The following is a 24440-nucleotide window of genomic DNA, read 5'->3' as shown; positions in this document are numbered from 1 at the left end:
TCGATCGATCGTAGGAGGAGTGGCTTCCCGTATCGTAATCTCTCACCCACTACGAGCCTCTCCGTAAAATCGACGGAAAATTGCAATTCAGTGAATCAGTTAAATATAATGTAGAACCTCGTACTTTGAAGGAAATTATTTTGCATTCGAATGAAAGCGCTTGAGATCTCTCGAATTATTATACATTAATATGATTTTTAACAAAAGTAAAAGAGTAAAAGAGCATTTGCATTATATACATATTTAAAAATTGTTAACTAAGTACTTTTAATTTCTTTTTTAGATTTAAAAATTAAATAAAGATATCCAATAATTTAAATTATTAAATGAATTTATTAATTCAGTTATCAATTCAATCATATTAATTATTATTATTTGACTGTCATTAGCCCATTTCACTTTTATATTTTTAATTATTTGAATAAATATTTCTTCTTATGTTTTTTTATACATTCTTATATTTTTGCATTTAAAATCATAAATTTTATGCAAGTATAATTTGCCATTTATAAAGCTAATTAAAATATCATAGTAATCATTACAGTTCTTTACATATTGTATGGATTCCATTATTCTATATCAAATATATGATAACTTCTTAAATTTATTTTTATAGAAAGATTACATATAAAGACATAATACAATGATATTTCTTAATAAATTATTTTTAAATGCCAGTTTTTTTTTGTATAATTCGATTTTCCGTAACAACCTAATAATAAATACCTCTTTTCGGAGTTTGTATAAGATATACGAGATTAACCGCGATAGAACGAAGGATTAACCGACGGTCAAAGCCCAGTTCTCGAGGATGTTGTCCTTGCTTGCGCACGAGCTTACACGCTTTTACGGTCGTTTACACAAGCGACAAGTCACACGCGCGGTAGGTCTCGTCCATGTTAGGTCTCGTCGGTCGTAACCTCTTTTCTCCTTCAAGTTGTATCCAGTCGAGAGAACTGTCATCCTTCTCGTTGATCATCGACCCCATTAACTTGTATGGTGGTGTGTACCATATCACTGATCTCGAAACCGTACCCAGTCTCGCATTTCCAACTGTAGAAGACCGCAGATACGAAAGCGTTTTCTTAAATTAGGTTACAGCGCGATTAGGATCTCTGTCATGATTATTGCCATACGAAAGGAGAGAGAGGAAGTTATAAATTGATTATCTAAATAAGAAGGAGGATCAACGATGAAATTGTGTCTTTTTTCCTGAGAGAAATGTTGATTCTTCTTATCGAGATTAAGGCAATTAAATTTAGCCATTCTTACTTAATTCTATTTAACGTAATATATTGTTTCGATGGAATCTTTTGTGAAACAAAATTAGAATTTGTTAAGAAAGATGAAAAGCGGATTTTATTTGCGCCGACTATGTCACGATATTATTAATTTATAATTAAAAATGACACATTATTATATTAACAGCATAGAAGATAATTATTCATTGATGCAGAGTTAAAATTTTAATATTATCATTTTCATTATAGAAATTTTACAAAAAGCAATCTGTTGTAACACGTACAGTAATATATTTTATAAAATTAAATCACAATTTATTCATCAAATTATGTTCCATTTTCTCTGAAATTAATTGTATTGCTCATATTACGCTGAAACAATACATTAACGTGTATATATATATATATATATATATATATATATATATCAACTTATGTATTTACCATGGAGTGAAGAAAATCCTCTGAAATTTTGAACGTTTATTTTCTCCGTATACTATTTTTTATTCTATTTTTTATAAGAAAAAAGGAATTTGAAGAGAAAGGTAGATGTAGCGGTGGCGATTTATGGCTGCGGAAGCGATTCTCCATGACAAACGACCATTTTAGAAGCACTATGGCATGTTATCCTCCTCGCGTGTCATCCTTTCTCGCGGCTCACAGTCGATAGATACACCACAGGTTTTTCCTCGCGCGATTGATACGGGAATTTTTCTAGGGAATAGCGGATTAAGCGAATGCTCTTTGTATAGCAAATCGATGTCGAGAAAAAGAAGAAAAAGAAAAATAAGAGAGGGAAGAAGGGGGGGGGAGAGAGAGAGAGAGAGAGAGAGAGAGAGAGAGACTTACTTACAAAGAGCGTTATTCGAAGGAATCTAATCTTTCTTTGTAAAATTGATAAGATTGATAATTCTATTTTTTGTATTTAATCTGCTTTTCTTTTCTGAAAAAAAGATATTTAAACGATAATTAGAAAAATTTAAAAACTAAGAATTAAATTGTATACGCAATTTGCACATCTATTTTTGAAATTAAAATAATAATCATTCGTTATCATTGTAACAGCATCTAGAAATGTACGCGGCTTTAATTAGAACGGAGAGAAAACTATTCGCAAATTAATTATTAGCCCGTTTCTACATCGCACGATGAATACTTACGCTACTGTAATGGCCCGACACGAATTTTAATATGTGATATTGTACATGACTAAATTAAAGTGATGTTGTAATTATTACTGACTTTATTCCTTTGTTGCATTGTCGTATTTGTGCGCGGTTGTATAATCGTTTGTTCGCATATTTGTTATGAAGTTCGAATAATTGATGAAGATGCTATAATGAATCATAGGGCAAATTATGACGTATTGTAATTTATCACAATGTACTGATAACATGAAGAGATTGCTCTTTTAATAAACTCGATGCTTTGATAAACTCGTCTTCGAAAAAGTTTCAACGATAATCTAGTTATGGATATATCGGGCATTAAAAGTTTATGCTAGATATCTGAATTGAAGATGAATTAATTTTCAAGATCGTAAACAACATAATTTCAAGTTTAAATATCGAGTACAGCTTTGTAGTTATTGAATTTACTTCAAGTTTATTTATCTAAACCATATTATGCATAATTTAACTTATGACATTAAATTATTGATAAATACACCACAAAATCATCAAATTTTAAGTCTGGAGAAAGAAATCATTTTTCATATAAAATTTTTATTAGAGACTAAAATTTAGGACAAAATATTTTCTAAGGTTCCAAAGAGAAAAATATCAAATATAAATATAAATTATAATTATTTATTAGATAAACATAAGAATATAATTACGTATAATATAACACGGTAATTGAGGGAATTTCTTTTTTAATTGCATTTATTATAATTTTGCTAGCGAATTTTGTTTTAAGAGTATATATATAAAAGAAGATCAAGTAGGAAAAGATCAGCGCGGATGGAGCTTGACATTTTTCCGATTTTCTCCTCTTTTTTTTATGTTAATTTTACGATCGTTTCGAGCGACCACATTGGCAATTAGATCGTACCGCTAACTTTTAATATCTGCCGCTAATAGCCCTTTTAACAGGGCGCGTAATCCGATTTTGCGTTTTTACGTCTACGCGTACAGCAACTCGGGACCTGAGTTAATTGCTCTAATTGGATGTACGATTACGTTTAGTATCGCGTAGAGACATGCGCACGCCTAATTTCTCTTTTCTCTTCCCTCCCCTCTTTTTCCCTCCAGACTTCGCTTTTGTTCTACACCACGTTGACTCGATTAAAAGTCCCTTTGTCGAGGCTTGTCGAGCTAAAATGGGCCATCTATAGGGAGAGAAAGAGAGAACGAGATAAAAAGAGGGGGAAAGCAGGGGAGGAACAAACGCATGTGACAAAATTAATTTAACGCGATATCGTATTAGCTTCTCCGGCTCCAACAGCGTTAAAATCCCACGCAAAAATGCACCGTGCGTTGCTACATTGCAGTTTCGAACGGCAGCACCGAGCTGCAGATAAAATTTCGCATCGGTCCAGAGGTTTGGACATTATCACTTTGCTATCCATGTAATCTCGAGGAGATTGCATCGCGCGTTTCATTTACACGCGCATACATGTACGTACGACAATGAAATCGCCTAAGTAATCCCGTATATATCTTTTCGAAATTTCATCTCGATGAAAAACCTTTCTGTAGCGTGAAAGTTTATATCGGCTCATACAATATTTGTAGCGAATTCGCGTGGAACTTCGGGATATTGGGTCGCTCACTTCTCACATTGACTGTTTTAGAAATAGAGAAGATGAAAAGACAGTTTGTTGGATCATTGTTTTTATAGAGAATATAAAATGTAATTTAATACAATATTAAATCGATCGTTTATTTTCTGAAATTTGTTAATTATTTGTAAATTTTTATTCATCTGATTTCAGTCTTCGATTCAACATTGTCGGTCAATTTTATGTCGCGAATATTTATAAAAAAAAAGTGAAAGAAAATGAAATTTGAAAAACACCAAAAACACAACCGAAAGGTCAATCGCGTTAAACTAATCGGAATTCAGAAGCATAATGAATACTTCTGATTCCGAAGTATCTTCGATTCTTCTATCTCTATATTTTGTGCTTAATGTCGTGAGGCGTGATAATTCCGTATAGTCGGTATTTCGCTCTTTTTCAGGGAGAGATGGGTTTCCGAGGATAGGTAACAGGAATTTACATAATCCTATTCCCTTGCGTCATATAATGTTGTCAGGTGGGAAAATTTTTGCTGAACTATCCGAAGAATTTTGTTACTTTATAACCTCTTCGATCTTTCGATTAAGAAGAAAAATATGAGAAATTTATACTTCGAGTCATCTTTGCACTATTCTATCTTCATTGTAAATTTTAATTTGATATCTTCAACATTTTATTTTCCCGGAAAAATTATGACTTTAGAATTAAATTTCTACTTTAACGTGAATCCTAATTTGATTTCTAAAAACGACGGAATAGTCGACACTTTTTATATAAATAAAAGATTTTTTAAAAACATTTTTTGAAACAACTCTTCCCGAAGGAGGTAACAAAATCGCAATTTTACGTTTCACCTCCGTTAGAACTCCGAGAATCAATACATTTCATTTTATTTATCATACAGATAAAAGCTTCGGAAAAGAGCTTTATTCGCTAGGGAATGATTCGACAAAAAGACGTGTGAGTGCAGAAATAAGAATCCTTGAGAGAATTGAGTTTCATCAAAAAAGAAAATTATAGAAGAGGTGTATTTTTGTTGAATGTAAATGTGATCACATGACTTGAAGACTTTTATGAGCATCATTGGCCATGCAGAACTGTTTTGCAGAAAATACGAGTTTTCCGGTAAAACTGCATTTACCGTTTCTCTTTTTTATGAGCCTCGAGAAGTCTCGAAGCTTTTCTATTTTGCGACGTGCAACGCGAAGGCGCAGATCGATACGACGTGCATCGTCTTCCACTTCTGTCTCTTGTTGGCAATTTATCTGTTTAAAGACACGGTGTTTGCTTTCGTAAGACAAAACATCGCGCGCAGAGTAAGGAAAAGCAATGGTATGCGCATGCGGGATTTTCCATGACGCGTTTCGGTGGTCCCCGCCGGCCTCGTTTATTTCTTCACGCGAGAGGAGAATTCTACACTTTGAGATATGCACAGATGAAATTCGCTAGACGAATTTTCTCTGTTTACCAAGGGAAACGCGGTTGCGGAAAATAAGGACACTTTAGACATTCTTATATGCAGCGATATTATTAGATATATTGTATGTGTTACGTAAATTAAATTAGAAATGCAAATATTAATTTTAGTCCGACATATAAAAACTTTAAAGTTTATGCTGAATTAAAATGATTGCATGGAATAGAGTACAGTAATAATACTATAATAATCTATTGTCAAAACGTAAGAATTTACATTGGTTACATTAACTTGTACTTTGTCTTTTTTTTTGAAAGAATTAATTGAACATTACGTATAATTATATGCAATTGTACCATTGATTGCAGAAATAGGTTTTACAGGTTTTCATTTATTACTTTTATTTCGTCTTTATCATTTGGTATGCGTTTGTCTTTCTCTCTTTTTCTTTTTGTAAAGATCAACTTTCTCGTTGATATCGCTTGCGACCGCCAAGTCCTTAAAAAGAATCTGAACTTCTTGCAGGAATATTTTATTACCTCATTCGCAAGCTCCGGAAACTCATCTCTTTCAACTTACCTCGTACATCCAGGCCATTTTTTTCTCTCTCCTCGTCCCTCATTTTATTTCCACGTTTTTCGTCGCCTGCCGATAAGACCTGTCGTTTTTTTATCACACGTATAATATTCTCTCTCTTTTCCTTTCTCATGAAACTGAAATTTGTTCAAGAAGTTTTACAAAAACGCAGAACACGATCCTTCGCTTCGAACGCGACTACCAATATTTTTATAAAATGTTTTATTCCTATCAGATAACTATACCTATATTTATATTTTTATATGGAAATATAAAAAGAGGAGAAGAAAAGTCTTTCCTGCATGTTTCTAAAGAGAAATTTAAAAAAAAGATATATTTCTATCAAAGTTTAAGTTCGCAATACTTAATCAATTATAATTTAGAAAACGCGATTACTTTAACCGATCTAAATAGATGTCATATTTTTCATTTTAGCTCCTGGAATTTTCTACAATTAAAATGTTTGTCACACCTTTATAATTATGAGATTATCTTTAATACCATTACGTCGCAAATTACGGAAATTTTTCCTTAGTTTGGAAATATATCTTTCTTGTTTTTTGGGTTAAATATATTAAAAAAGTGTTTAATTTTCTTCTCAATTGAAAGAAATTCCCAAGTGCTTTCCCTAGTAACATTCCGAGGATTACTTTCCATAGAATTCTCGTTTTACTAGAAATACTTGTTCGAAGTGCTGGCTAATCGTGAAAGTTCAGCATTTTCTTTCCGATTAAGAAGGGACATTAATCAATCGAATCATTGATGAAAATGATAGAGAAAGGATTTTTTAATTTATTATTTGAGTATATAATTCATAGAGTTTGCCATTTGGTGTGTATATATATTATATATGTATATAAAATTTTCGTTTATTCTTGCCATGCTGAAAGTTGTTCGCAAAGAAGTAATAAAATTTATCGAGTCTGAATATCTTATAAACACTGTAATCAAATAAGTAATTACAAGTAATTACTTTAAAGTAACGATTGCTCGTTAATTATCCTTTTTTATTATTATATAAAAAGTTTTTTATATAATGATACATTTTTTTATATATTGTATAAAAGTTATAAAAATACGTATGACTTATTTTATTTATTGAAATGTGGAGAAAAGAGTTACTTGTAATAAAATAAAATGATCTTTTCTAATACGACTTGTTATTCGACATTAAATATTTACAAAAAGATTATTCTATATTTGTTTAGATTATTTTATTTTCACAGCGCAGGGAGATATTTAAGAATATTTGTTCTTGTGGATTTCTCTGTATATACCGGAAAAATATTGCAAGCTGTTGCGGTAAGGTCAGCCCCTTTCAATTACGAATGTTCCTTTCGGTCGAGAGAGCAACAATAAAGTCTACCCGAAAGATCCGGAAAAGATCCGGGTGAAAGATAATAAGATGGCTGAATCACGTGTTATGGACGTATTCGAATTTTATGTCGACCATACAAATTAATTTAAGGAATCTGTAAAATATCATCAATATTATTATTGACTTGTAGATAGAATCACTGCGACATATTTATCTTCTTCTCTCTTAATAAATATGGTCGCAGATGTCAAATAAATTTATTTGTAATCATGACTTTGAGATGTCAATAAATTTACTTGGAAATGCGTTCATTTGTTACTCTCACAAATCTATTCGTGTGCAAAATGTGGAAATTTCTCCATAAATTTTGCGTTGAACTTTGAGAGGGATTATTTCTTTATGATTTCTGGGCTAATAATTTTTTAAATATGAAGCATAGGAAATATGACTTGTATTGAATACTCAATGTTCGAAATATAATTTTAATTTAACGTTGCCAAGATGTTTATTTGGCTTATCAGAAAATAAATGAGATTTTCGCTTAATTTAAGATTATTTTACAGAGGAATTGAATCTATATCTGAATTATATATAATAATATCTCGATTTTATAATCATTATTATTCTAATACTAATTCTGAATTTGATTCTAATTTTATTTATGATTCAATTTGAATTTTCTGAATAACTGAAAGAAAAGATCTCTTTTTTTAAACTTACTTATTTATCGATATGTTCATATTTATTATATGATTATTTTGTTTGGATTGAATAAAAAGATTTAAAAGATGAAAAATAAAATATTTTACAGAAAAATCTTAACAGACGAAGTCATCAAATATTATAGAAAAAAAATTTTTTAATAAAATATTTAAAGAAAATAAATTACATTTTTGGCCAAATAGATTCAAACAGACGAATAGGGTTAAAGAAAAGTCGATGTTTCGCTGCGAGATTTATTAGAGATCACTCTTCTGCAGAATTGGACGCAAATATGTAATATGGTTTCTCATTCGTGCAATTGCGGGATCGATGATTCACTCTTTTTTTTTCCCTATTATTAAACGCTCGTCCTAGCACTGTCGTATAGCGCGACGACAAAGGCTCAACGTTAACTGCGACGTGTGATGCGACATGAGGGTGTCTGCAAACCGCTATGCCGCATCGAAACAACGATGGGTTTTTGTTCCGCCCCGAGCGATTCGAGAGCTCACCGACGACCGATCCGATTCCGCGTGATAAACGACCGATCGGTTCGATTCGATTTGACGCGCTTTTATACGAGGACGAGCTTTATTGTCCGCAGGATCTCTACTAATTAACTCTCTACCGCACAGTTGCCTACGAACAACTACCCAAATAGTTACTACAAGCCGTACTTCACTATTGAAATCCTGTCAAGTTAAACGGAAATCATATCGAATTAAAAAGTAAATCGAATCAGCAATTTAAACAAGTATATATGAGCTATTAATTTCAAAATCATTTAAGATATTAATTCTGAGATATATATTATTAAATAAAATAAATATAGTTTAGGTCGTTGATTTAAAATTAAATTACGTTAATAATCTACGATTAAAGAGATTGCTAATTTTGGAAAGCGGATGAACGTTTGTTTAAAATATGTTTTAAATATGTTTTGACGGAGCATTGAAGTAATTACGATGAGAGGATTTGAGCAGGTTGCAATACGATGCAATTCCATTTTCGCATCGTGTAGAGTCCGACGAAACTTCGAATTGATGCAACTTGACTATGCGGCCGTAATCGCATCGTCAGAGCGGAAGATTGATGCGGCTGATCGTGAAGGTTTAGGTAAATCTCCGCGGTACATATAAACGATTTAAAATATTGACGTGTACAGGAATTGCACAAATTATTGGAAAAAAAGAATGCGCTGATATAACGTGTTCGATGTGTCGGACGGTAATAGTTCCACTTTACTCTCGCACACTAATTAATTCGAACACGTGGCTGCGGAATCGAGCCATAGTCGCGATTATTATCTGCACAATTGCGGTCGCAGTACGTTAGCGTGGAGTGAAGGAGAGAGGAGGAGAAGGAGAATCCTCCTAATATTGTCTTGGGATAATTGGATTGTTGAATCGATAGGACAGACAAGATGTGAGAAGTTTCACCGATCGCGAGACGGAAACCTGCTGGAAAATTCCCAGGAAGATGCAGAATGTTTGAATAAGATTGGAAGAGATTAGAATCAGTCCTACATATTTTTCCAAAAAACGAGCAGCGAAAAGAAGAATCATGCTCCGTAAAAGAATATGAGAATTTCACGCGGATTTCATTTTTATTTTTTTATTTTTTAGGAGAATAGCCGCGTCAATGAGATTTTATTTTTATTAGTAAAATAATTAAACAGCGAGACGTGAAATCACGATCCGAGTTTGATCTATCGAAGCTCTTCGAGTCCGTCAATCGCAATATATTTGCATGAAAAAGCGTGTCAATAAGCGCTGACAGTGGCATACACTCGGGCTGTGAACGAGGTTATTGACGGAGTGATCACAGGACAGTTTAGGATTTCCTCCCTCTCTTTCTCTCTCACTCTCTTCTCCATTCTCTTCCTCTCTTTATCCGTTCATGACTCTTCGAGGATACGCTGAATAGGATCGCAATCATTGTCAGAGGTCCTCGAAGCCGCTCGTGGCACCTGTTATCTCCTGTTATCTCCATCTCGCTTTATTTCTCTCGAGAGGTCTCTGTCCGTCTCTCTCGATCGACAGATTCGCCCGATTTATGAACTCCTCCGAGCCGTCAATTCCATCTCGATATCGGCGAGATACTTGACCACTTCGATCTGTCGTCCGCAAATCCGCGTCGTGCGAAAAAGAGCTTTCGATATCGCGATTCACGAGAGAGTACCCCATGGAAATAGAAATCGGAGTGAGTGTCGAAATCGAGTGCTGTCAGCACCATGGCCGAGTGCTGGTTGTGTATCGCTATTCACAATCGCTTGACAATGTTGTATTAAATCAACCAATTGTATCAATTGCAATCCTTCGCTTGGAATCAATTCCATTGTTCCTCTCCTTTTTTGAAAATATTTAAATAGCATATTCAACTACAAGATCATGAATGAAAATTTCGCGATTTTATGCTTTTCGTTCGAATTGTTATTTCATAATGCTATCACTCTTTTGCTTGAGGTGTATCGTTATTAGGGAAATTTCGATAATTGCGGAATCAATGTGACATGACTATCAACGTGACTCTTGAATTTTTGACTGTGTTTTCTGAATAAATGAATTAACTTTTCCACGGAGCGCCCATCACCGACCGTGTCGAGTGCTGTCATCGCCAATCTCCGTGGTTGTCACCTGGTCCGGACGATTCGTGGGACGTTTCGCGGTGACAATTGCGCGAATATCGGGAGATGAAGGGGGAAGGGAAGCCCACTTTGGAAATCGGATGTTGATGCTTTATAAGCTGTGGCACGCACGAGTGCGCGCGACGACGACTTAAATAATATCATCCTCAGAAGAGACAGTGAGAGCCGTGTTTTACATCATGAAACATTTTTTCTTCAGTGATTTGTGCAAAGAAGAGTAAAATATAGGGCAAAAAATGCAAGGAAAGAGGGAAATGAACTGATTCGCAGCGCCAAGTAATCTGAGATAATTGAAAATAAATTTAATTTTGAATTTAATTGAATCCAAATGTATCGAAACGTGATTTTTAGTTTATTTATATAATAGTAGAAATATTGTTATATATTGAATTTTAATTTATATTACAAAATTTTATTTTATTTATATTATTTTATATTTATTAGAATTTTATTTTTAAAAGAATATACACAGTATAAATATACCTACAATATCATAGTAAAGAGAAAATATATTGCACAGAGAGATGCAATTTTTTAGATTCGTTTAAATTTATACGTTTTACTTATCTTTAATAGATAATTCATTTTTAGCCAACTAAAATGGAGCTTTCATTTTTTTTTTAAATTTTGATACACACGCGTTTAACGAATTCTTTCGGGCATTTTATCCGAAATATGTAATCAACACCTCTATCTTACTTTCTATCGTAAATATCGACCGCAAGACATTGATGTTGCTTTATCGCAATAATTGTTACTAAATGCGTTACAGTTCTCCTCGTTACCATTGAAAATTAATGCGAATGTTGCGGTGCATATATGTGCGCTAATTAGCGGCATTGACGCGAATGCTTTATTTGCGATTGATCGAACCTGCCTATCTGTTCGAAGAACCGCGAAATCGAAAGTGCTCATGAATGCAATCCAATGACAGCTAATTACCTATATATTTGCGTTCTCATTTTATACTGTATCAGCATCTCGTTTATCTTTGTTTTCAATTTCGCAACGTATTAGTACATCTATTTGCTTTTCTCTCTTCCTTACCTTAGTTTCCTCAATAACATCATGAAATGAAAGATTTTGCATTTACTTACGAAAAATCTATTGTTAATTTTACTTGATAACACCGTTCTCTTAACGTCTATCATTTATTTTTTGCTTAATCCTTTCTTTTTAAACGTAAAGAGAATAATTTTCGCATGATAATCTGTTATTCATCCACACGAATATTTTTTTTTTATATAACTAGATCTATTTATATAAAAACATTTGAGTGATGTCTCAACACAACATGCAATTTTATTAATCTGCTAACAGTTGGATATTATCTTGTGATACTTCTTTAATTATAGAGCGCACGTGCTTCTTGCGTAAAGAAAATAAATGTCGAATTTTTAATTTCTCATTAAGCAGATCCTGGATAAATCGGCCCGTCGAGAGAATTAGCGGATATGTCCTCGTTAATTAACTTATAAATTAATTAACTCATCGGATTATTCGCACTACACATTGTCGACTTCCGCGATAAAAAAAGAATAAAGGATTGTCTCGAGCACCTGTCGGCTTTTTCCCGTTCATTCGCGTCTATGCATTATTCGAGTGTTATATCGGGCAAATGTAAAAGCACCGAGAGGACGAAGCCGGCGAAGTAGAGTTGAAAGTGGAAAATTAATATCCTCGGATGATCTATTGTTTCATTTTACGGCTTATTCGTTTCACTGCCGACTTCTTATTGTCGCGCGAGTAAATTCAGTTCGCATTTTTTTAGCTTCTCACTTCGTAAATATAATCTTTCTACTGAAAATTATATTCTATAATTTCGATTATTCATTTCGATTGTCCATTGTTTGTCGATCTATAAGTCTCTATAAATTGTATATTTATAAATAAAATTAATTTTTTAATAATTGAAGCTCTTTGAGTTGAAAGTTTTGCACCTTACATAACTTTTTATTAGTTAATCTTCTATTAAATATTTTACTTGAATAAAATTTTTTTAATTTTACATATATAAAGTTGCAACTGTAATTGTACAAAAAAAAAAGATTTGCCTCTATTTCGAAAAGTCACAAAAGTCTATTTTCGTCTACAAGATCGTCGGAATATCGGATGGGCCGCGACCGTATCCTCCTCGCGAATAAATCATATTAAAGTTACAGTTATATGTCGACGATAACGTTGTGTCGCTCCTCTGAAATTTACGAACTCACGAATAAAGAAAATTGCGAACGGTGCAGCTGGAACGGTTACGAGCGAGTTGGTCTGCATCTTCCGCTCGAAAATTCGTACCCACCATTGTGATAAAATTTGCTCATTCTTATAAGATCCGTCCCATCCCAAGGATTGAATTTTTACGTATTTTATAGTAGTGATAAGAAAGTGAGTAACCGTTTTTGTAAAATGCTATCGTAAAATATGGCTCTCTGAGGAAATATCTGAAATAACTGTGACATAAAAAGTGTTTTCAGATGTATTCATATATAAAATTACATATCATAAAAAATTAAATTTATATTTATAACGATTATTATTAATATATATTATTAAAAAATAATAAATTATATTATATTAGCTTATTAATTATATAGCAAAGTAAATATTAATTATTAAAATTTTATTATTACGATAAAAGATCTTCTTTATTTTTGCTTCTTTGTTTAAAAAGCTTTTAGTGTTAAAATTTAGTGTTAAAATTTAGCGTTAAAATCTTGATTTTTATTTCTTTTTAGATACAGGTAATATTTCTAAAACTATCTTAATTTCTTAAAAGTTAAAATTACAACTTTAAATTTACGAAAATATTTTATCGCAGTAGAAGCAACAGCGTAAATGTCACACGTGATTATTATTAAAGTTGCCAAAAGACGGTATATTAATACAATATGACGATGGAAGCAGCGAACAAGACAAGTCGTAAAGTTCATTCATCAAAGTTTGGGAGCAAAACACTCTCTGGGGACGCTTATACATAAGAGACGAAGGAGGCATTACACGGCCGAAGTTTACCAAATTTGCGTTACTCTCAGTAGCTTATTGTTACCGCAGAATTTGCATCGTTGTCTCTTAACCTATCGCCTTCTTCAAACTGCTTAGTCATTTCATGTGCAATATGACATTTTTTTCTTCATGAAATATTGAAACTGTATAAATTTAATGGCAAAACAAAATGACAAATATAATGAAATTACCGAAGGTTCGAAGGATAAAGCAGTCGAATAAGGAGTCAATATGTAATTTAAGTATTTAAGGGATGTAATAATAGAGTCTTCGCATGCATGTTATAAAATCTTAACACTGAATAATTTATAAGTTAATTTATTAGTATTTATATATTTATAATTATCTATAAATGATATTCATTTAAACAGCTTTAATTTAACAAGAGCTTTATGCCACATACTCTTTTTCCCTAAATTAATAAAATATTTTACAAGCGATAGATTTATTTTAATACAGATTAAGAGTCAAACAAGATTTTTTTGCACATATTCACGGTAATTGTCGAATTGTATTCGATAATCTACGCGCTTTTGATCGCACAGGAATTTGACAATTAGTTTAATGAAATATACAGTCGATTTTTCAAAGGATAATCCTCGCATAGGGACAACCGGAATGCGTGCCATTGCGATAATTCAGTCGAAACTCGCGTTGTTTTCCTGATCGTGGACCATTTATAAAGTATATATACGCTTTAAATTGCTTTAGCGAATAATTTTACGCGCCATTTCTGTAACCCTCTCAATGTCTACATTTATCACAATATCTCTCTTGCTTCGCGATGTTCATTACCGATTGGCCGCGTAATGAATACGAGGCGATGTTGAAGGCATGATATTAATGGCGTACGCGGATGCGGTTTCTCTCGAAATTAGATGCACCCGAATGTACGTGGAAACTGCACGAGGCAAATTGTTTCGTGCAAGCTAATTGTGGATGCATCGATAAATGATCAGTTAAATGTCAAGTGAAACATGATAGCTATTGCGCTGAGCTTTAATTAGGTCACCAAGAAGTCGAGAGAGACAGACAGACAGGCAGATAGATAGATTGACAGATAGATAGATAGATAGATAGATAGATAAGATAGATAGATAGATATACATATACTCTTCTAAAAGGACTGACATAATACAAAGTTTATATAATTGTTATATAATCAATTATTACATAATTGTTGTATCAATTAAATAAATTAAATAATGAAATATACATGTATACAAAATAAAATGAAAAATAAAGAAAAATAAAGTAAAGCAAAGAAAAAACTGTATATATGCATAAGCGATGAAACAAATAGAGAGAAAGAGAGAGAGAGAGAGAGAGAGATTTGTGACGAGTATAGTGAGATATTATATATAGAGATTAGTATTATTTCTGCACATACATAAAAACCTTATTTAAGATATTATATTTGTTTCTTTTCCTCGTATACTTTTCTTACTTTTCTTCTCTTCTTTTTAGTCTTTTATTACTTTTTCCAATTAAATACAAATTCTTGTTCATTTCTTATATCCACTTCCAAGAAATTTCGTAACGTATAATACAAGAGAAATTCTTTAGTCAATGATTACTGTTGATGTCTTGTATCGAATCAAGGATTATTGACATGTAGATGAACGCGTTAAATTAAGTAGACGGACAGTGAGAAAACTCGCTTCGCGCGCTGCTGGTGCGAAATATGCTCGCTAGTTTAAACGAACGTCTGCCCCATTTTATATGAGGCGAGCCGTAACGCTGTAACTATCAATTTACCTATTTGTCCAGACGCCTATTCATCCATTAATCTCCGTCGGTTGTCTAACGGGTGCTAAATTGCCTATGTATGCGCACGATGTTGATTCCTTTTTCTTCATTTGTCCGTCAAATATGGGACCGTTCCCCATTTTTAATATATTACTAATACGATACGTAGTATTTTTTTTTATAACCAACGCGAGTTATAAGTGTCATCGGACTCAATTAATTAAAATGTTTCTGTAAATCATTAACTTCGTTAAATTACGTAGAGTAACGAAAGAAGAGTCTTCATAATTCATATAATGATGTTTGGAGAAATGAGTTTTTACTCGATTGCACAATACGTTTTACGCTAGTTCAAAGAAGAATATTGTAAATATTATTTTAAAGCAGTATTTTCTTTTTTCCAACTTTCTCGCGCAATTATGTCTTCGCTTCGCTCACATTTCTTTCCGATTCTTTCATAAATACTATTCTAAAGGTGACCTTACCCGTCACCGATAGGTAATATTGAATCATAAGTAATACTGACAGTATGCAACAATATTTTTAATATTTTTACAACCTTACACGATTAATATTATTGACAATCTATTTCACTTTAATTTTACGTATATTATTTATTGCACTGTGACATACTATGATCCTAATAAAACGTCACTGATGCTCGAGAATCAAAATTCAAATCACTGTTCTACGTCAATATTAATAACACACGATCAATAATACTGTAAGTATTTCTTAACTGACAGTATTATTGACCATGTAAGATCACCTTTATATGTATTAAGTACATACTTCCAAGGGGTATCTTAAAGACGTCCAAAGAAATGTATACCTATGTTCTCTAAGGAACGTGACGTCCTAAGGAACGTTCCCAAGATGTCTTACATAAAATGCTATATGGGTTATAAAAACGTGTTACGCTAGACTATGTATAAAAATGATGGAGTGAGGTGTATGTATATACACGCGTGTATGTCGCCGAGAAAAGAGATATGCACTCGAGGACGGTGATGGAATGGGTGATCGATAGCGAATTTACACAAGAAATAATATCCTTCCGCTACGAGACTGTGTCTATTCTGTCGCGTATGTGTATCCATAGGTTGCAAACTGAGAATACCTTCACCGTTACATATTTAAAATGTCGTATTTCTAATCCCGCGTGTGAAAGATCCGATAATCTCTCATCCGCAAAAACGTTATTTAGGTCACGACTGACGTTAATTTCGCTATTACAGGACATACCTGTGGCGCGGACCGTACGTTGGCAAAATTACAATGGAATTTACAACTCCGAACTTTCCAACGGTTATGAAAATGTCGAGATCTAAGACTGGAAGCAAGAGTGACACAGGATTATTCGAAACATCCTAAGTACGCGAAAATCTAATGTTGAAATTGAAATTTTAGAGCGCATTCAGAAATTACGCGCGAGCTAGGAATTACTTTTCAAACTATTCTGTACAGAGAAGAGTTGCTGAATGCGTACCTCATCAATGTATTATTATATATTATTATATTTAATATATTATATTTTATATAAATTTAGGATCGGTTGCAATGTTACTTTGATTTTAAGCGAAACTTTAAATCTCTCTATCTTGTTTTAAAACTGAAAAGAGACAGGAACAAAAAGAGTTTTAAGCTTCGCTTAAAATTGAAGTAACGTTGGGTGCAACCGAGTCTTAGTGATAAAATTTCAAGTCCGTTTCTGTACAGTCGTTGCAATGTTCGAATAAATAATATCGAATAGTGTGGTTCGTTGCTCAATTTTTGAACGAAAATGTTAAACATCAAATTATTAAAAAAGAAATCTTTATATATATATATTCGAAATATGGGAGATCCAAATTCGAATTTCGGCTGAGACAATATTTTTTGCAATAAAATATTCGCAGATTTAAGATTTTAAGATTCTCATTAACATCACGTTACTAATATTCTTGCAAAGATACTTATTGACATCAAAAATTATTAAATTGCTTGTCAATTCAATAATATATAATGATATTACTATTCCAGTTCTACTTATAATTGCACTTTAAGCCTAAAAAAGATTTTGAAGTGCGGTTTGTAAAATTAGATACGATGTGTATTATAAATTCACACAGAAATATTAGGTGTTGGAATTAATTCGTAGCGTTTTTAATGAAAGAATGTTATTTATTTCACATGAGCATTAAAAAATACATTAATGAAAGTACTTCCCATCACTTGTAAAACGCTACGAATTAATTCCAACACCTAATATTTAAACACTAAAATCCACTATGATTGAATATAGGAATATTCTTTTATTTAAAATTATTAAATTGCTTGTCAATTCAATATATGATATTACTACTCTCTAATTCTATTCATGATTGCATTTCAAGACTCAAAGGGATTTCAGTTTGCAGAATCAGATATATATATAAATTCATTTCGCGGAAATATTAAAGCACTAATATCTACTTCAACCGATAGTTTCTTACTTAATTAGATTTATTCTGATCGATATGTCCAATTTAGGATTATAATGGAAAATGTTGAAATCATGAAAATTTTGCATAAATTTCATGCATAATTCAGAGAAGAGACATTATCATTATGTGCAAGTGCGAAACGGTACTTGGTACTATTTGTTCGGACATCGCAACAACTACAGAAACAACTACCGCGAGGTTAGAACTATGTAGGACATGCAGGAATTGCAAACACTTCCACCTGTCACTCTGTGTAAATACATTCTACCAACGTTGATTTATATTTTTAAAAATTTCGTTTATATTTGTACCATCCATATATATTTCGAAATTCGAACTTTGATATTTCTAGACGCAGGCTATATTTGAGTCGTTCAGTATATTCGCGAACTGTTCGGCAAGAGTTTGGCATACGTATTTTCGCCTCGAGATTGAGGACTGTGCGAGAAGTTGTACGAATAGGGAAATCGCGCAGGGAATCACGCGAGTTGCATCGCGGGAATGATTCATCCATCGGAAAGTTCCACGATGTATCGATCAGTGTCAGATTGGTTCGCCTAATTAAGCAATATGTTCATCATTTTAATAAAACAGGCACATAAACGCGAGCGATGATGCGTCGCGGCGATACTAGTAATCATCATCGTCAATGTTGTCGAGTCCTGTTTCCCATTTCCGATATTACTCGCGGGCAAACCCGTTAATAATGTAAATTGTCGTGACCGGCTTTCTGTCGACATAAATCGCGCGTATTGACGCGAATCGGATCGCTTCATCAAAAGTCGGACGAGAGTTAATCGCCACATTTAATACTGACATACGCGAGCGTCATTAAATAAATGACAAAATTATGAATAATGAGAATAAATTTATATACAGAAAATTTATCTCGCGAGGGTAATGCGATAAAAAAAAGTCTTTTATTAATTTTAATAGTAACGAGACGAAATATTTATTAAAAAAAAAAAAAGTAGACGAACACAATAAAAAAAATCAGGGAAAATTATTTTTAATAATAATGAAACAAAAATTTATATGGAAACTCTGTTAAAACCAAATTGATATATTTAAAATAGAAAAATAGAAATGCACGTGGAAGCAAATAAGAATATATAATCAGAGTAAAATATTTAGAGTTTCTCGCAAAATCTAAATATTATTCTAATTATCATTATATATTCTTATTTGCTTCTATATATTTTTCTATTTTACATTTCTATTTCACAGTATGTATTTTATTGATCTCATATATATATATACATGTTTATAAATTACGGAGAGAAATTTATGAGATGATATCAAATATATAAAGGAGGAGCACGCAATAAAATATAAACAGACATCTTGTGCGGGAAGTGTACTGTAATTATGCAGTCGCGGCTCTGTAGAAACAACTCAGCGGTAGTCATTGCGCGAAATGATTAATTCCACTTGTACATCAAAGCACTTCAAAGATCTCGAAGTCTTGACACAGATTCTACAGAAGTTGGCAATGACAACGTGGTTTTAAAGACAGAGAGAGAAAGAGAGAGAGGGGGGGGGGGAATATACTTTTAATTAACTTATGCTACTGCATTTTGTCAGCTTATACCGAGTGTCCCTGTTATTTCGCATTTTTGGAGTACGGCAAAAAGAAAGTGGAAATAATCCATCTCTCGCGAGTTGCGAAACTTTTCATATCTTTCGTGCACCGAACTTGCGACCAAGAAACTTAAGACATGTTTTACTTGCGACCTCGCGTAAATAACTAGCCGAAAGCAAGACAGCGGTTTTTTGTGCGGGAAACATAATTGCAGAATTTCCCGGAAGGACAACTTAAAATAGATAAATTATGATAGTGAATAAGCAGAGATAAAATAAAATTTTGCTTTTAGTAATATTTAATTTTTTCCAGAATATACTTACAAATATATGAGCAATTTAATAATACAATGTAATATATTTTTGTAATATAATAAATTATATAATATAATATTTTTTGTAATATGTTTTTGTAAGAGAAAATAGTATGAAATATACACGATTTCGTTTCAGTTAAATCTGGTTGAAAATAAAATTATTTGAAATTATTGAATTAAATAGTACATATTTTTGAATGGATAATAATGGTTAATCTTTAGAAGAAGTTTATTAAAGTCTTGCGGAAAGAGAGAAAGAAAGAGAGAGAGAGAGAGAGAACTTTTCTTTAGGTAAAGTTTTATATGATTTATTATTTCATTCCTCACTTCAAAACGTGATACTGTTTCAGCACCACTATACTGGCTGTTCCGTTCTCTATAAAGGTTAAATCAGGATAATTACAACAGTATATATAATACTTAAACAAAGAGAAATTTTACAAAGAAAATGTATGTTAGAGAGATTAACAAATCCTTCAAAGCATAAACTCTGTACACACTCCTTTACTTTTATATAAATTACCACATACAGAATTAAATTTTATTAAAAGATTATTTTATCCCAATTATAACACGTATGGGATTTAAATATGTTTCCTAAATATTTGATGAGATATTTAGGAAATATATCACTTTCTAAGTATGTATCTAATGTTTTATGATGCTTATAAAAAGCATATGTAAGACCAACATGATTACTTACGAGTTATTATGTACATGTAACATATACACTGTTAAATCTATAGTGTTAAATTTAATTTAACGTGAGTCGCCATTGTTCCTATTAAATATATCGTTATTTTTTACCAAAATGATAATAAAATTTGACACTGTAGATCTAACAGTGTAAATTAAAATGTACATATACAAGTTACTACGCTGCCGTAACGTAAATTCAAACAGACAAATTAAATTAATATAAATCTGTTTGAATAATAAAAAAACTAAAATATCCGACATATTTCGATCATTGAGCAAATATAATGTTGATGCAGTTTTAAAATATTACGAACGTGACGCATTTCTGTCGTTTTTATTCGACGATCGCGTGTTCCTAGATAATCAGTAAATAGGCAAATACTTGAGTCGTGTGAGCACAATCGATCGGGCAAAGTTTATTTAGCGTTTATCGAAGCCGGACTGATCGTCTTAGTGAGCGCTGCGTAAATATTTACCATTTACGTGGCCGTGCTTGTCCTCTGCATCGCTGGATCAATCGATCGATCTCTCATATGGGAATATTCCCTTCGTTTTTGTTGCAGTTTAAGAACCGAGCAGCCTAGCGGCCTGGACACCGGCGGGGTCCGGCTGGAACTGAGTAAGGCCCTCGACCTCTGGGCCAGGAATTCGAAACTCACTTTCCAGGAGATCAATAGTGATCATGCCGATATTCTGGTCTACTTCCACCGGTAAGTTTAATTTAAATTAACTTTAATTGAAACTTCATTTAATTTAATAACCTACTTATCCTGATATGCATGTGTATATATTTTGATATTTTAAGTGATTGACTCCGCGATTGAAATTATTTCAACGCTAAAAATGTTTACGTTAAGCAAGAATGACATTTCATAATGAATACTTTGTTATTGAGTAGAATTTTGGGATTAATTAACTCACTATTATAATAATATAAATGAACAATAATTATTAAAGCATTATTAGAATGCTTGACATTTTAATGATAGATCTGGACACAGAGATAATCCACGAAAAGCATAGCTTCTGTAATACACAAAGTAAATAAAATATAAATAAACTGCCTTCGTAATTGTTCGTGCGTAAATAATATATTTATAAGGCTTTAAGATATAATTTGCAAACAATTGGAATATACTCACAAACTGCAAACATTTCGATTCTGCATTTGACAATGAGTCCTCTTCAGTATGGAAGTCAAGTACAAACTAGAATTCGTAGTTTATACTTGACTTCCGCAACTGAAGAGGACTCAAATCCAGAATCGAAACGTTTACAGCTAACTTTGTTGACATTCCAATTGTTTGCGAATTAATGCTTCATAAATACAATATATTATTTACTTACATTTGGTTTATTTTTGAAATCGCAAAATTATTTTTATTTTAAGCTATTATATATTATAATAATATAATATTATAATAATATATATTATAATAATTTAAATCAATTAGTTTTGATATTTGACAGTGATAGAAACTAGATTTAAGCGTTCAGATTCTAGACAGAATCTTTTAGAAATTTCAGCAGTGGCATATTCGAAACTATTTACATCGTATGTATAATAAAATAATAACGCGACTCGATACCATATAATTGTGTAAACTCGCAAACTCCTGATAGATATTAATTCTGTTGCACTGTTCGGGTTTATTTAACTAATAATTTTTATTTCTCCGCTATATTTTTATGCTATGAGTAAGCGTTTTCACATTTCACTTTGTTTTATGGCTCAAAAATATTAATCTGACTATAAAGTTTTAATAATTTTTTCATTTTCATTTCATCAAAATTTTTTAATGTTTAAAATAATGAGTCAGCTTATATTGACTATACAGTACATTCGAACAAAGCAGTAAGATTAAATTCAATAACTGATAATTTTGTTGGCAGAATGCCAGATAATATTCGCGTTGCACATTGTTCAGGGGTTATCATGGAGATGGATACCCATTCGATGGCAGAGGTCAGATCCTGGCTCACGCATTTTTCCCTGGCAAGGATCGTGGTGGAGACGCTCACTTCGACGAAGAGGAGATATGGTTGCTGGAGGACGAGAGCAACGAGGAAGGTAAGCAAATCAGAATTTCTCCGGTGGTTGTGCCTCAAATTATTCAAATCCCTCGCGCGAGCAATTGGAATATATGAACTCAGATGAAATAGCAAATATTTGAATGATGAGGCAAAAGAGAACAGACAAAAACTGGTTACTCCTAATAAATACTGTTTACTCCAATTTTTCGTAGCGAATGAACTATTTATTCGAGCTCCTTTCGAAGAGTCTGCTCGAATTGTTCGAAGAATTAAAATACTTCAAGTGTTATGTGAGTTGATTAATCATTGATTTGATTAATCATATTATCATTGTATAATATTTTTACAAATATTTGAACTCTCTCTCTCTCTCTCTCTCTCTCTCTCTCTCTCTCTCTCTCTCGAAATTTCCAACATTTTGCACGTCGAACTTCTCTCCCATTATTTCAAGCCATAGACTTTCGCGATAATAATTATCCAAGCCATCCGTGTTTTGGTAGCGCGCCAACTCGGTCATCTGATATAAGGCACGGTCACGCTTGTGGAAAAGAGGGATAACTCCAGAAAGCGGTCCTTTCAATTCTATCGAGACAAGGCATTATATCGTCGGATCAATATAAAACGCTGGACGGCAGCGTTATATATAAAGGTATTCACGAGCAGCGTACGTGAACGTCTGAAGAATTGTTTGTAAGCTTTCTCTATCGATTTTATCGATGTATTTTCTATCTCTTTTAATGCAATAAGAATTGTTTTGTCTTGAATTTCTCAAACAATAGCACACATACGATACATGCCATTTGCAATATTAATTATTACAGCGCAGCTTTATATTCGACAGATTCGATTCCATATATTTCCTCTCTTTTAACGTAGCCAAAATTAAAGTTTCGAATTTTTCAATTATTACATTATTACCAAATATATGTTTCAAAATTAAATGGATGATTGCTTAATTATTTTCACGGGTCTTTTTATATAACTAAAGTTTCTCTTTTTACAAAATTAATTAAAATGCTTTTAATTAACATAGGTAGCCGAATAATTTAATATAAATGATAAATGACGTATAAAATAATAGTTCAAAATTATTAAAGTCAGGTTTTATTTTAATATCTTTAAAAAATTTGCGTGTATAATGTGTACGTATATTTGTATACGTACATAAATATCCTTACAATTACACATTATTATGGTACAAGATTTTTCGAGTGCTGATGCTTAATATATCAGGAGATCGAACACTTCGATTCATTATTTTTTTTAGCCGCGTTTCGATGTATCAATTGAAACAATTATCGACAATAGGGGTCTGTTTTCTTTAATTGACTTCTTGCTGCACTTCGTCTTTTCTCTTTTTTTCTTAACGTTGAACGATGCAAGAAGTTCAACTAAAAAAACAAGCCTAATTCCCAATGAAAATTAACAAGAAAGTGCAAACCCAGACAGAGACAGACAACCTGTTGGAATGATTAACAATGTTTCCTTAACAGGTCGGCAACCGCGTGTGCGTTTAATTAGCGCACAATTGAGACGACGTGACGATGCTGTAGGTGAAAGCCAGGAGAAGATAGACAGGGTTTTGAGAGAGAAAGAGAGAGAGAGAGAGAGAGAGAGAGAGAGAGAGAGAGAGAGCCGATTTCTCGACGCAAGTTGCGAGGATCCACTATGTCCCTCGTGCTTCCATCAAGATTGCTTAATTGCGTAATTCGCGGCATGAATCACTCCATGATTACGACCTCGTAATTGCAACAGTTAGCCAAGCGACGTGCCATAGCGCAATAATTAAAGCTGCCGACTGTCTCCCCGTTTACGCGTTACAATATTGCGCAATTTGATTCCACATCCCCTATCCTCCTACTGATATTTGTAATTACCTACTTACTTACATTACAATATGATGTTTTTAGCTTTCAATAGCTATTATAATATATTGTATTTAATAAAATGCGAG

At 32.6% G+C, this 24440-nt stretch overlaps 1 protein-coding gene across 2 annotated transcripts in view; it reads left to right on the top strand.

The window, feature by feature from the left end:
• The window catches only part of Mmp2 (Matrix metalloproteinase 2), a 185824-nt gene that overhangs the window by 127093 nt on the left and 34291 nt on the right, over positions 1-24440 (top strand). For both annotated transcript variants that reach the window (XM_087411496.1, XM_087411495.1), the window contains exons 5-6: positions 21016-21162; positions 22381-22523. In XM_087411496.1, the coding sequence (XP_087267622.1) occupies positions 21016-21162; positions 22381-22523 (290 nt within the window). The remainder of the gene's footprint in view (positions 1-21015; positions 21163-22380; positions 22524-24440) is intronic.

This window comes from Acromyrmex echinatior, chromosome 11, assembly GCF_024713525.1.
Source record: "Acromyrmex echinatior isolate Ae372 chromosome 11, ASM2471352v2, whole genome shotgun sequence".
Taxonomy (NCBI): domain Eukaryota; kingdom Metazoa; phylum Arthropoda; class Insecta; order Hymenoptera; family Formicidae; genus Acromyrmex; species Acromyrmex echinatior.
This window is presented reverse-complemented; position numbering and strand designations above follow the sequence as displayed.